Source organism: Panthera leo, chromosome A2, assembly GCF_018350215.1.
Source record: "Panthera leo isolate Ple1 chromosome A2, P.leo_Ple1_pat1.1, whole genome shotgun sequence".
In the NCBI taxonomy this organism is placed as follows: Eukaryota; Metazoa; Chordata; class Mammalia; order Carnivora; family Felidae; genus Panthera; species Panthera leo.
This window is the reverse complement of record NC_056680.1, coordinates 22035678-22050001: the sequence shown is the minus strand read 5'-3', so window position 1 is coordinate 22050001 and position 14324 is coordinate 22035678. Positions and strand designations below refer to the sequence as shown.

At 49.1% G+C, this 14324-nt stretch overlaps 1 protein-coding gene across 1 annotated transcript in view; it reads right to left on the bottom strand.

Moving 5' to 3' along the window:
- The window catches only part of CACNA1D (calcium voltage-gated channel subunit alpha1 D), a 301531-nt gene that overhangs the window by 10300 nt on the left and 276907 nt on the right, over positions 1-14324 (bottom strand). The window contains exons 41-42 of the mRNA XM_042927310.1: positions 13045-13175; positions 15-131 (exon numbers count right to left, since the gene is read on the bottom strand). Of these exons, the coding sequence (XP_042783244.1) occupies positions 15-131; positions 13045-13175 (248 nt within the window). The remainder of the gene's footprint in view (positions 1-14; positions 132-13044; positions 13176-14324) is intronic.

Below are 14324 nucleotides of genomic sequence, written 5' to 3'. Positions count from 1 at the left end.
CGTGGAATAATTACTTTGAATACATCTTCTTCTTCTTCTCGTTTTGTTTCCTCCGGCTCGTCATCTTGCAAATCACATGATATAGCACGCCGGATTTCTGGCCCAATGTCATGCAGTGTCCTTAATCCTGCCTAGATCAACACAAATGGCAAAACGGATTAGACAACATGGATGCGCTGGGCCCGGCCTGGATCCTGGCTCTGCTCCTGCCTGATTCAGCGGTGGAAAGGGAAGTTTCTCCAAAGGCAACCTGGGGAACTGACTGCTCGCGTGAATGTGACTGAAGGGTCCCTGAAGCCCCAGGGTCGAAGGATGTGGTCAGGAATTCAAGACGGTCCTAGGCTGGGATGCTTGAGGTCTTCAACCCAGTAACCTCCTTCTCAATTACCTGCACTTGTAGGGAGCAATGTCTGCCGTGGTCAAGAGCACATGTTCATGTCTAAATGACAGAAGGATGGCCTGCAGAGTCCTCTCCCAGAGCCCCAGAGGGGGCAAGGAACACAATCAGGCCATTCTACAAGGACTCACTGGCTGTGTCCAGGATAAGGAGATCTAAGTCCAAGTACAAGGGGGCAAGCCGACCAAGTAGCCATCAGGGCCACCGGTTCTGCTAGAAAGCCATGGGAACAAGGGAGTGACACCACACACTACAATCACCAGCACACTCAGGACCATGACAAGATGGGTTGACACGCACACAGACCTGGGCCGCTGTGCAGCGCCAGCCTCCATGGCCATCCGTGGTGCCCTGGCCTGTAGCCTGGGGTCAGGCCAAGAACTTGCCAACAGTTGGATCATCCTCTTGAAGACCACAACACATTGAAAGGGGCTCACCAGCCTCTGGAGGCTGTGCAGGACCCACCAGGTGACCCCTCCTGGGCCCTCACAGACATACTCCTTTTCCTGAGACTCTTGCAGTTGGCCTACCTTATATTGGGCCCCGGTTCCACTGGGTTCCACTGGGACAGGCCCTGGGAGGAGCCCTTCTGTTGTTCTCCACTTTGTTAGGAGAACATTACAGGTGCTTACACTATATATGGGGAAAGTGGAGTTGCTGGCTCTGAGAAAATTATATTTTGACCATCAATTTGAGGAAAAATAGTATGCTGACTTTAAAGACTAATAGGGACAGTACAGCTACTTTATCCCTCTCCAAAGAAAGACTTACTTCCTGCCTGCCAGCAGGCCTAAGCCCACCTGTCCTATATCTGGGCAGGACCCCCTCATTTGCTGGCAGTCCTTCTGCAACTCAGCAGCCACACCGGAGCACGAACCCCAGCTGTATGGGGCCGCATCTGTAGTTAAAACTCCACATCAGGGTGGTCAGCAGGGGAGCCCTGGGCCTAGAGGTAGGTCATCGGGGGGAGGGGCCTACCTCCCGGCCCTTCCTTCATGAGCCCCAGCAGTGTGAGTGGGGAGGGGAGGGGGTGGAGGAGGTGGTGGCCACATCTGGCCAGATCCCACAGGGCTGACCCCCCTGGTGTGGGAACGCTCAGAACTGGTCTTCTCCAGATGCCAGTGGTGACAGTAATTTAGGATGTAAAGTCCTATAGGAACTTCCTAAGAGGCTCCTGTGGAAACAGTCTCATCCACATGAGTTGATGCTGTTCAAAATGGTATACCAGGCTAGGTCTGGTTTGATCCATTTCTTGGATAGAGGAGGAGGGGGTCTTTCCGTTTCGTGAACTGTAGGCATGAAAGAGCTGCCAGATTCAGAGCTCTCAGGTTCTTGGCTAGGAATGCTGTGGTCTTGTAGGGGAAAGACACACATGTCATGGGGCCAAACCTGGAACAGTCTGCGGCATGGTCAGTGAGGCTGCCTCTCACTCTCCTGTCCCTCCGACCACAGGCATGAGATGCACGCACATACGCAGACATGAACACACTCACATATATGCACACACACATGCTTTCCCTCTCTCAGATCCCCAGGTCCAGCACATCTGAGCCAGGGGAATCATCTGGCTTGGAGGTAGACCCACTTGCCATTCTCTTGGAAACATCAAGAAGGCAACTCTAATGTCAAGTGGGGTAAAGCTCTTTCACACGGAGCTGCAGGCATGTGCAGGAAGGTCAAGCCTAGCACTATCGAACAGCCTGTGGCTCAATCGTTCAGTGTCTTCCAGAGCACGGTCATCAAGGGAAGGTGAGCTAAGTCAGGGTTTCGTCGTCTGGTTTTGGATCACTGAGAGGAAAGGGCGATCACAGATCTGAGGTTCCCAAGTCAAAGACCAGGTTTGAGACACCCACTGCCTTGTCCACAAAATAAACATAGGTGACAAAGCACTAAGTCAGTAGCCCCGGGTAAATTATGTATATGAACGCATGTCACGAGGCACCATGGGCTAGGAACACTCCTGAGGTTGAAAAACAACAGATAATCCTATTCACTGTCATTCAACTGATTGGACTGGGTCTGATTAAAAGAAATAGAAAACTATTTATTTGGATAATTTTTAACATCATCCTCTGTTGACGGGTTGACATTTCACTGAAATACACATATAACATAATTGCATCATAAAAACAAAAACGGTCTCCAGCATGTCTTCAATGGTACACAAGATCAGGAGAGTGGTGAACAGACACAGGACAGAGAATTTGTTTGCAACATAAATCATGGAGAAAACTGAGAGGCGGCTCAAGAGGCCACTTCCAAGGACAAATAATGACAACATATTTATTAAAGAGACATCAAAGGAGGATAGAAAGCATCACCCTTCCTCGACACAAAAGCAGAGGTTTAGAGATCATGGTTATGTTTTGCTTGCTCCACGCAGGAAGAAACACATCTTCTGCGAGTCAGGGCCTGACTTGACTCTTTCACACGGGATCTGGGGAAGGACGGGGCGGAGGGCTATGGGAGGTGGGGTGTCTGCTAGGTCTGGGAATGAAGGAAACAGATGTTCCCAAACTTGAACTGAAATGAAGCTTAAGCACAGCACCCTGAATTTATTACATATCACAAAACATGGTAATGAAATTTTTCTAGCACACATATCAAGCTAACAGGTAGCTTAGGCTGCTCCAAAGTTTCCATAGGCACAAATTCCAATCCCAGAAAACTATCTTAAACTCTTGAAAAAATTACTTTTTTTCATACCGCTAAAAAAAACCCCAAAACATTTTTTTTAAAAATAAACACTTTACAACCAGTAAAATGATCTGTTCTTTCATTTTTCATATCGGTGTCTACCTCAATCAGCAAAATACTACTTTAATTTGAAACGTGGTCATTTAGCACTTAAACCAACACAATGAAAGCTGTATAGTCATTCCATTAACATCACAGTAGAATTATGGTTTTGAATAAACACAGAATTGCTATAAAATAGAAACATTTTTGATTTAAGATGTCCAATCATATAAAATATTAAACAGAATCAAGCCTAGTTTCTGGTTGATTTTTAAATGCTAGATGGTATCATAAATATCTTTTAAAAAAAGAAACATTGGCGCTTTGCCCGTAGACTGCTGCTTTAAATTTTAGACACCATTTAATTGGAATTTTATAGATATTTACTCTATAGAATGATTAGGTCACCCAAACAAACAAACAAACAAACAAAAACAAACTATAAAATCTCTCTAAATATTTCTGAAGCAATAGCATAAAACTATGGTATTTTAACATCAGATAGGAATATTCATTTACCTTCCTTTCTCTCACCCAGTTAGGGTGAGTTCTCCCTACCTGGGTGCATGAGATGCCGTGCTGGCTGCCTTCCTAAGCTAGCTCTGTCAGACACACCAGGAGCCGCCAGCTCTCAGCACCAGAGAAAGCAGAGACAGACGCCAGAACACTCCCCCGAACATACACTGTAACAGTGGAGATAAGAGATGTGTGTCTCCAGTCGGGACTGGGCCGGGCCATTCATCTTCGGACGCCAGTGCCAGGCTTTCAGACTCCAGCCAAAGACCCCTCCTGTCTGCTATAGCCTGTCTCCATCACAGGCTTCGCTTGGCCAGGGCCGGCCCTAAACACCCGTCTCATTAAAGGCAAGTTCTGATTAACCCTTTAGCAGGATTCAGCCCCTGTCGCATCAGAGGGCATTGTTTCAGACTAGCTCCATCAGAAGAAAGAACTGGAGACTGAATTCTTATAGAATAAACCAGCTCATCTGCAAGCTGTCCTCCACTGCCCCCGCAAACACACAGGCACACATAGCACACACGGGCACACCCTTTCTTTTGTCATCCTTTTCCTCCAGGGAAAATGTGACAGTGTGGCCTTTGCGTCCATTATGCACTGTCCTTGAGTCATATGTAAAGGGTTAGAATCAAGAGCGCGGCACTCCATGGGCCACCCACAGGGATCCTGATCCTGGCTGAAAGGTCAACTGTAATGTCACTGCCTAAGTGACTCCTGGCATCGCACTCAGCAGTACACATCAAGTTTGTTACCACCACTTTGAAAGATAAAGGAATCTTTTTTTAAAAAAAAATTATCGAAAGAGATCTATGACGTCTCCCTGCAAGCGATCTGACAGACCTATCTGAGCAACCTTGATTCTTGGTTGTAGTCTGACACCAGAATCAGAGCAATTCCTGCCAGTTTCTTGATAACGGAGTATTACTTAAAGTTCAGCAGAAGCCTCAAATCATGATTTCTATTCTGTTAGCATCTTTGTACCTGCCATAATGATCTCACATACTTTATCCCACTATATCCCAGGAAGGCAGGATTATCCCCATTTGGTTGAGTGGCCTGCCTGACTGACGAAGGCTCAGCTGGGACTCTGGTCCCCAGGCCTGCCCCACCCCGACCACCACCAAGACAAAGCCATTGAGTCTCCAGGAGCAAGGGCTGGGATGGAGTCTCAGTTGTGTGCTCACTTAGCCCTGTGACCCCACACATGACCTCAGTCAAGGTTAACCTTCTTCCATCTAACTTGGCAGAACTCTTGTATCACTGAGGTCAACAGGGAAGTGGACCAGTGATCATAAGGTGTCAAGAAAACTGACCCTGTACTTAGCACACGTCCTGGTCTCAGCTGTGCCGCTCTGAGGAGTACCGATCTTTGAAAACACTGTCTATCACACAGACCCCCATTCCTCCAGATCAGCACAGGCACGGGGGTATGACCTACGACGCTCCTTCTGAACTTAGCTGGACACAGGGCTCACAGGTAGCTTTATGTCTAGTCAGTGGGTTGGGCCTAGGGTGGCACCTGGGAGGGACAAAAAAGTTCAAGGTAGGGGCAGTGCAATATGCAGGAGGCTCTCTCACTAGGGAGATCCTAAAAAGGCTCTAGTACCCTTTCCCTTTGTGGGGAGGGGTATGTAGGATCATTTCCCTAGAGCAGCAGTTCTGAAAGTGTGGCCTGGGGACATCTCCAGGGACTGACGAGGTGACTGTAATGTTCACACTACCAGGACATTCTTTGCCTTATACATGCATTTCCTCAGAGCACAATGGGGTTATTCAAAGGCTATACGACATGTGAAGATGTCACCTTTCTGGTACCTTTGTGCATGTATATTCTGTATTTTGAAATTTTCTGTTTTATTTTTTAACGTAAGTACTGATATACAAGGGCCCTCAATAATTTTTAAGAATATAAAAGAGACCCGGAAGTTTGAGAACGGCTGATAGCTCATCCCCAGACAGGCCACACAAACCTTTCTTCAGGCCCTGGCCCCTCACCTCACCTACGATTCCTGTGGTTCTGCTGACCTTTCTCTGCTTTTGGAAGAAATGTCCTTACCATGGCTTCTCTTGAGCTAGCCTTTGGCACTTCTTAATGGGGATTGCCTTCACCATGGCCTTAGAATGACGTACCCTTCCGTTACCCCAAATAGTCACCTCTCTTAGATGTGAGGTATGCCACAGAGAACGAATTTGCACGGTTCCCAACCTAGGAACTGTTAGTAGTTGACAGTAAGCTCCTTCCCATGAAAAACTGAATCATGACATACGAGGGCTAATGAAGGGTGTCAGATTGGTATTATTCAATAGCACACCATGATAATTAAGACCTTTTGCTACTACATAGTATCACCTGCTGTAACTTCTGTTCAGTAATTCTATCTTCTCAAAGTCTTTCGAAAATAATTACTATTATTGTCAGAGGGAAAAGAACTCCTGCCTTTCAGAAAGAGAACAGAAGGCAGTACCCAATAATCCTATGAATTTATAGTTGGGTCCCGCCATAGTGTAATCAATTTACGAACAGCCTGGTGCCCAGTCTCGCAGATGTGATGGATACTGGCCTGCATCCTGTCTTCCATCCAGGAGCTTAAGAGTTTAGCACCATGGATTCTGGTGTTGGGTACCATGTTTGCTGAGTGGGGGAAGATTCTCAGATAACTTGAGTTGTCTCCTGCAACGTTTCTACACTCAAAGCTACACTCTTCTGGCAAGGTTTAAGGAGGAAGGACAGAGGCGTCTGTAGTCTGACTGGACGCCAAGTTTTAGGGAAGCCTTGTTTCCCTTTTGAGTTGAAGTCGGAGGTATACCTCCTGACTTCTGGCTGTTTCCATGAACTGCCCTTGGCTAGCAGCCACAGTCAGTGCCGTCACTGAGCAACACAGCCAGGCCCATGTGGGGCCAGAGACTCTTGTTTCATTTAAACCATTCCCTAATCCCATCTAGAAAGTTCACTGCTTTCTAGTTTTTCCTTATTTGGAAAGACTGCAGAGAGGTGTGTGGAAACGCCTGCCATGCACACTGCTTGGGGGCCGTCCTGCTGAGACTTTACCCTATGGAGACTCCATTTAGCAGTTGGCTGGTCACACTGGACCTCTGAGACAGGGCCCCTTGATTGTTTAATAAGCTTGACGTTCTGGTGGGTCAGAAACGGGGTCATTTATCTGATGGGGAATTAGCCCCACACCTGTGCTCCCAGGGCTGACTAGCCTCCTTTTCAGGGACGATACACCAAATTCTTAATAAACGGTACATCCCAAGCACTCCCTGATCGGGGCAGAGGAGACCTTCAGACCAGAGCACAATCCCAGAAATCCCTGCTACAGCAGGCATTAGCCTTTTACTGCCTAGACCACAGAGGGATGTGGAGAGGGGCTAGATGTTGGCAGGGGGGCCACCGCTGTGAAGTGGCATGTACAGACAGGCTTCAACATCTTCGCAAGGGGTGCAACCATCCCGCGGTGTGCTGGCCGGCTTTCAACCCCACCCCACATCATTGCCCTGGGCGCTGCGTGAAGTCAGACCTGCTCTTTGGCCCTGCAGACTCTGCTGTGAGAATCCATAAAACCCACCATGAGCTCCCAGACTTACAGCAGTCTACACAGCGGGAGCAGAATCAGGGGCCGGACCTGTTTCCATGAGTGAGGCCAGGGAATCCACTTAAGTGCAGGCAGGCCAGACCACTGGTAACATAAGCCACTGTGACCCAAGGGCAAAGGTCACAGTACAAAAGACAACACTGGAACAGCCCTCAGGGCTGGGAGGGACCCTGACAGCTGTGCCCAGGATGGGCCTGTAGGCCTTCCACTGATACTGTTCTTCCTGTCAGTGACACCACTTGCCCACTTGAGCTGCTCCTGCACGAGCACAGCCAGGAACAGGGCTTCCCCACGTTCTGCCGGCCCTGTCCACCACCTTCCCCATGCCCCCTCATGCACGCGCACACACGCACACAGCCTCGTCTGCACTGACCAGGGCAGGCAAAAGGGGCTTCTAAGCCTTCTTTTCTCCAGGTGCTTCAGAAACTTCTAGTTTTCACACTACAGTTACTTTTGAATATTGATTTCAAAACTCAGGTTGGCTCCTCTGGGGGTCTTGGGCTCAGCACTAGATGTACAGACCTCCTTAAGCACTGCTTGTGATTGGCTGAGAATTTCACACAGGACTCCCTCATGAAGCAACTTCTCAGCAAAAGTCTACCATTTGTAAGATGTGAAAACACGACCTGTACAGGTACCTCTGTGTACATCTGTATACACTTCCCAGAGATCTTTGAAAGGGGAGAACTCTCTTTCTCAGTGGATAACTACAGTACAGAACAGAAAAGAGATCAAAGAAAAACAAGAATTTCTTAAAGTTCTGGTAGTAAACAGGCATAGGATATTATTATTGTTGTAGTCTTAATAATAAGCAATTATACGTTCAAAGTGCTTTACAATCACTTAGCTATTCCTCACAACAGCCCTGTGAGGTAGGTCGACATTATTACCCCCATTTTACAGATGGGGAAACTGAGGCACAGAGAGGTTAAGTGTCTTGCCCAAGGTCACGCAGCAAGTGAACGCTGGAGCTGGGACTAGAACCCAGGTTCCCTGACTCCCAGTGTCCTTGAAACTAGACCACACTGCTTCCAAAGAGGCATCCCCAGACTGGCTTTGAGCACGAATTAAAGACGGACAATGTTGGATGAGGTTTGGGTGTGGTGGTGTTTCCCGTGGACACGTTAAGATGGAACCTGAGGTGTTACCTGGACTGGTTTGGGCATGCGGGTGTATGTGTTAGTTTAAATGGTGTGTCTGAGCTTCCTGGCCTGCCCACTTCTCACGCATTCTGGACGGGGTCACTGCAGAGAGTGGGGGCCGGAGGGTCAGTAGGTCATGGCGGACTGGCATATAAAAGGAACTCTGTCAGCTCGGCGCCAAGGGGCCTGCCAGTCTTTGGGAGTTCGGACAAACTAGGGACGCAGAACTTTGGAACAAAGTCAGCTGCCCACCTTAGGCAGGTCTGCTTAATCTTTTTATCGTGTTATTTTTTACTGGCCAGCATCAGGAAGTTGTGTTCATTTCATTCTCTGTGGGGCGGCTGCCCCCCTCCTTTGCTCTCTCTCTCTCTCTCTCTCTCTCTCTTTCTCTCTCTCTTTCCCTTTCTCTGAGTCTCTGCTTGGAGGGGAAAACTGTTAAGCCTTGCACGTTCCCTTTCATGAAAAAGAGCCACCGTGAGCAGCGTCCGCGACAGGAGGCCATGGCTCTGCGGATGAGCCACGGCCCCGCTTCCGCCTTCTGGAGGAGTGCTTTGCTTGGAAGGGGTCTCCCTGGGGCCTTGGGTTTGCTTTTTTTCTGCATTTCTCCCGAAATGCTGTTTCAGTAGAAATAAGCCCACTTGAGACTTTTCCCTTTCAAGGCCTTAGCCACAAACGCCTTCCGACTAACGAGCTTGGTGCTGTAGCTCAGGCAGAAAATTCTAAAGCATCCGTTCAAGCATCTGAAACAAACGAATCAGCCAGTGAAATCTCATCTGTTAGCATCTGTTCTCTTCTTAGATTAAAAAAGAAAAAAAAAAGCGCCTTTTTTTATGGCTTTAAATGGACTCATGCTTTTAAAAAAAGAAAAATACCTCACTATGTTTTCAACTAAGGTACCTAGGTAACAGGAGTCTGACACTGCACAGGTTAAGTGTCTGTGGCGTGAGTTCCCCTCTCTTTCTGCACCGAGCCTCCCCAAGGTGACCACGTCAGGGCACACCAGGGACTAAGAGTCACTGGGTTCCCGTGTGCCACCCCCGCGTCCGCTCGACCACCTGCATCCCCATCTGTCAGCTGGGCCACGGGCTTTCACATAAACCCTAACGACTTCGTTCTTTACAAGCTGGGAATAATGGTGTCCTCCCTCAACCCAACTTCCAACCAGGTGAGGAAGAGACCATCCCGCTTAAGTCTCCCTGTCATTAACGATGGGCAGGTTCCCATCTGGGATGCCCGGGGGATAAGTCTCCTTGGATCTCACCAGAGTGTCTTTTGCACAAAGGAAATCCTTGAATGTTGAAAGAAAAAGAAATGAACAAAACTTTTCCCACTTTGGGATTTTTTTTTTTTTCTTATCCATGAGACACTGGACTAATTCATGTCTGTATCTTGCATGGAAGTCTTCATCTGGAAGGTCTGGTGGGGCTTTACTATTTGAGGGGAGGGGACTGAGCGCTTTCAAGGCTGCAGAGCTGCGTTCCTTTGTTTACTTGCTCTTGGCGGAAACTTGCGGGTCAGTCGGATGCAGCAATAATGGATGAACAGCAGATGTGGGGTCAAACTCAAGTGAATATGGCACATGGGGGGTGGAGGTGTGTGGGGGGAAACAAAAAGGCAGCCTGATGCAGCTTCTCTCCCACCCGCTCTCTTCCCACAGAGGGTGGGAGAGAAGGCTGGCTTTAATGAAGATGGATGGACAGATGGAAACTGCACACTCATTCAGACCACAGAGGCCAGAGGACACCGGGTGCCGAGCTCCTCCCCACACACGGATCCAGGAGCTCAAGCCATTCTCCCTCATGTAGAAGGGGACACCGCAGAGGGTCTGGACAGAGGGAGACCAGACGGAGCCCATGGGGTTGAAAACCACAGTGCATCTGTGTGCCCTTGAGAACCATTCCACGGGGAGCAGAGTGTGTGGACCAGTGGTGATCCCGCTCAGACAGACTGCACTCTACGCAGCACAAGCACGCACATGCCTAAGTCCTCCTCCCGCGCTCACACTCCACCTGCCATGAGCAATCCGTCCATCAGCGTGTGACGCCCGGGCGCAGCGAGAAGCAGCTCATCCTGCTTCTCAGCAGGCCATGCCCACGTCCGTGTGCTGGACCTAGTGACACTGTGGGTGCTGCTGTCATTCGACCCTGTGGCCCTAGCTCCATGGCATCACATGATATTTCATCACACAGAGAGGAAGAGTCTCCTTGCGCTTACTAAATGTAGAGTGACAAATCACATTTAAAGCCACTTCTAGGGCAGAGGAGGCCAAAGATGTAATTAGAATTATCCTTCAAGGAGACACAAATTTTCTATTTTTCATGTTTGCTTCAGAATCCAAAGCACTTTGAGAATTTATCTGTCAAGATCACGAACACAATTTAATTTTCTAGGCTGTGTATTCAACGTAAATTACAGTCATAGCCTCAACTCCAACCAGGTGTAGATGTGCTGGTATTATCATCTAACAGGAAACGTTTGGATTTCGCCAAGGAAATGAAACACTTTCTACAAACAACAAAATGAAAAATGTTTGGGAGAAAAACATTATCGCAACACATAACGTAATTGTCTTTTACCCACGACTTACAAACGTAGTTTTAGCATCATTTGAACCTGCAACTTAAAAGACTCAGGGAAGCCCATCCATGAAATGTGATAATTAATTACTCGGCCATGTGTTGTTTTTCAGGTTTTAAAACATCAAGACACTATATCCAGCCACTAGAGCAGGAACTGAAGCCATCTGGTTGGAAAGTCTTGGGGATTCAGGAAAGGGATAACTCTGTATCCAGGTGACCATCATACATGCCTTCCCCAGAAAACAGAAGCATCTCATAACATGGACATTACGGTTACTGGAAATTATGGCATAACCATCCATGAAAGAGTATGTTTCCCCCTCCAGAGAAGTCATCAGGTCCTACCAACCCCACCAACTAGAATCTGAGAATAGCAAGCAGTTTCCTACAGGCGGAGGGAACCATGACACTCTGAAATCCGGCCAGTCTAGGTCTCCAGGCCCAAGGCTGTTCAAGGAAGCTCCTTCAGAAACTCATTCATCACACCTCCTCCTTGCACCCAACCTGGCCACGCTGCTCTCAAGAGCCCACGGATGGACCAGAGGCCCGTTCAAATCTGTAAACACGTCTTTTCCGTTTGCTTTGTCTAAGGCTACTTGTTAACTGTGATCACTTTTGAGGACTGGCAGGGCCAGAAGAGAGAGTTTTACTTGCAAACTCCACAGCCTGAGACGGCAGTGGGACATTGGACCGGGCCTCTGATTCACTGAGCCACCTTTAGGACAGGCGATGAGAGAAACAAAAGACCAGAAACTGTCTTTAGTTGCTTCCCCTAGCTCTGCAGCTGTCTGGGCAGAACAGAGGCTTCCTCATGAATCCTCAGGTCACTGTCACACAAGGTCATCTGCTAACCCAGCATCTGCATGTGCACCACATTCCTTCACTCACGGCCATTCATGCTCCCATTCTCTCTCTCAGCGAGGCCACAGACCAGCCCTCACCGCACCTCACCAGCACTCTGGACACCAAACAACGCTGGGCGCTTCTCCCCGGAAGGGACTGATAGAAGGACTGTTCCACACTGAACCCTGTTAATAACTACACGGCCCAACCTGAGACATGTGATAAGAGGGACATAAAGGTAATTTTAAAGTAAACAAATTAGCAGGAAAAAAACATCCTTGATCTTATTCATGATGGACTTCAAGCACTCGGGGAGCAGAGATGATGGGGCTTTTGATTAGTTTGGACAGGTGTTTCTGACAGCTTGCCAACAGTTCCCTCGTGCCGGTTCTTCATGCCTTGTCATTCTCTCTTCCCCCTGCCTTTCTCCATCGCCAGCACTCACTCACAAGCTTTCCTGCCTCGCCCCTCTTCCTGCAGGCTTCACGGTGACCCCCTTCCTCCACATACCTGCTTCCCATGCCAGAGCTCTGGGATTATCCAGGATTCTACATCCTCAAATGCATGGACCCTGGCCAGAACCAGAGGGTCTACACTCCGGGAGCCTGGGGCAGGCCGGGGCTGGCATAGGGGAGGGACCAGAGGCTGGCCTGGGCACAGAGCAGTGTTTGCACAGCGCAGAGAGACAGACACACCGCAACACACGTGCGCGCACACACATATGCACGTACACACACATCAGGAGGTGATGGATGTTACTGAAATGGACCGAAAACCAACAAGCAGTGGGGTAAGAAACAAACAGAAACAAAACAAAGCACTTGCGTTCAGATGGAGAGCTGTTTCCGGGGCAGCTAGGGCCTGAGCCCAGGGCCAGGGGTGGGGAGGTGGGTGCCTGCCTAAGGTTAATGCCTTTGGAGAAGCCTGGAGGAGACAGGGTGCAAGGCGAGCGCCGGCCCCCCGCCCGCCAGGGCTATGCCTCTGCCGCTGTCCTGGGGGCCCTGCCACAAGGGCCACGGCAGGTGCGGGCACAACAGAGAAGAAGCAAGGAGAGGGAGGCACTTACCTCGGAGCCCAGAAATGACTAGTCCACATTTTGGGGGGTGTGCGGTATCTCAGTTTAAACAAAATCCTTGTGGCACTGCTCAACCATGAATAGTCAGCTCTCTAGTATTTCAAATAAGCTTGTAAAATCGTTAGTGAAAAGAAAAGGTAACAAAAGGACAATTCACCTGTAGGGCAATGGTGGTGTTCTTCGCAGGGTATTTTCCCACCAGGCCTTGTTCTTTCCGTTTCTTGAATTTCCTAAAGTAGTCCTGTATCAGGAAAGTGGCATAGAACTTCCCCACGGTTACCTCATCATCTAAACGGAGAGACCAGACAGAGCTCTCCCGAATCAGCACATTTGCACCAGGAGCCTAAACTCTCTCGCTCGGGGCCGGGGCTGGGGTGGGGTGGGACTGTGCGCAAGGCACTGAGCTCTGGGCTTAGACACGGGAGACTAAATCTAGCAAAAAGCAAGGTTTTGCAAAGCAGTTAAGGCTCAAAATTAGAGTCAGTCACACGAACTGATACTCAAAAGTTGCAGAAAACAATATGTTTGTCATGAGTTTATTAGAGCAGCGTATTAGTAACACTATGAAGTGCTGTCTTGGTTATTTACTTAAAATAAAAATTACAAACCAAAAAGAGGCTTCCTGGGTCCTATTTTCACCCCTGTGCATAGGGATTTGCGTGTGTAATTACCATGAACACCGAGGGCAATTAAGCACCCAAATCCCGATGCCTGGAGATAAAGACAGAGACCTCAGAAAGTGACAGACAAGCTTGGAAGAGGAGGAAGGTTCAGGAAAGTGGCTGCAAACCCAGATTTTCACGTGCCCCCGTGACTCTGTTCCAATAGCCTCCATATGCCATTTCTGCGTTTGTAACCCAGAGCTGCTTGTTTTCGGCACAGTGAGCGACAGCTCCAACTAACCTTGGAGTTGAGCTTATTTCTGCTTTAATGGGAAACAATTCCAGCACGTACCGCTGGGGGCTGGAACTCTGCTGAGCATTTTAAAGGTGATGCATGAGGCAGAATAGAGGTGCTGGCTGTCTCACGGTAAACCACGATGGTGGTGCAGGTGTGCCCGGGGATGTCGGCCAGCCTCGCTCTCCCTGGGGTGCACGCCCCCAGATCTGCAGTGGCTCCTAGGCAAGAAGCTTAGGGCCCCAGGGCTTGTAGAGGCTGAGAGGAGGATGGGCTGCCGGCCCTCAGGCTTTAGGACAGCTGAACTTGCACCCAGGCCACCTTCCCCTCACAAGAGTCGCATGTTGATCTGGGGCAAGGGACTTGTGGAGCTGTGAACACCACAGGAGATGAAGCCCCGAAGCACTTGGCCTCCTGCCTGGGCTGGAGGACAGTGAGCTGGCAGCCTGCTGACAATGGCATCCACTGCAATGATGGTGGAACACGATGGGTTAGGGGCCACTGGGACCCTCTGTATTCACTAATGCATCTGGGTGGGGT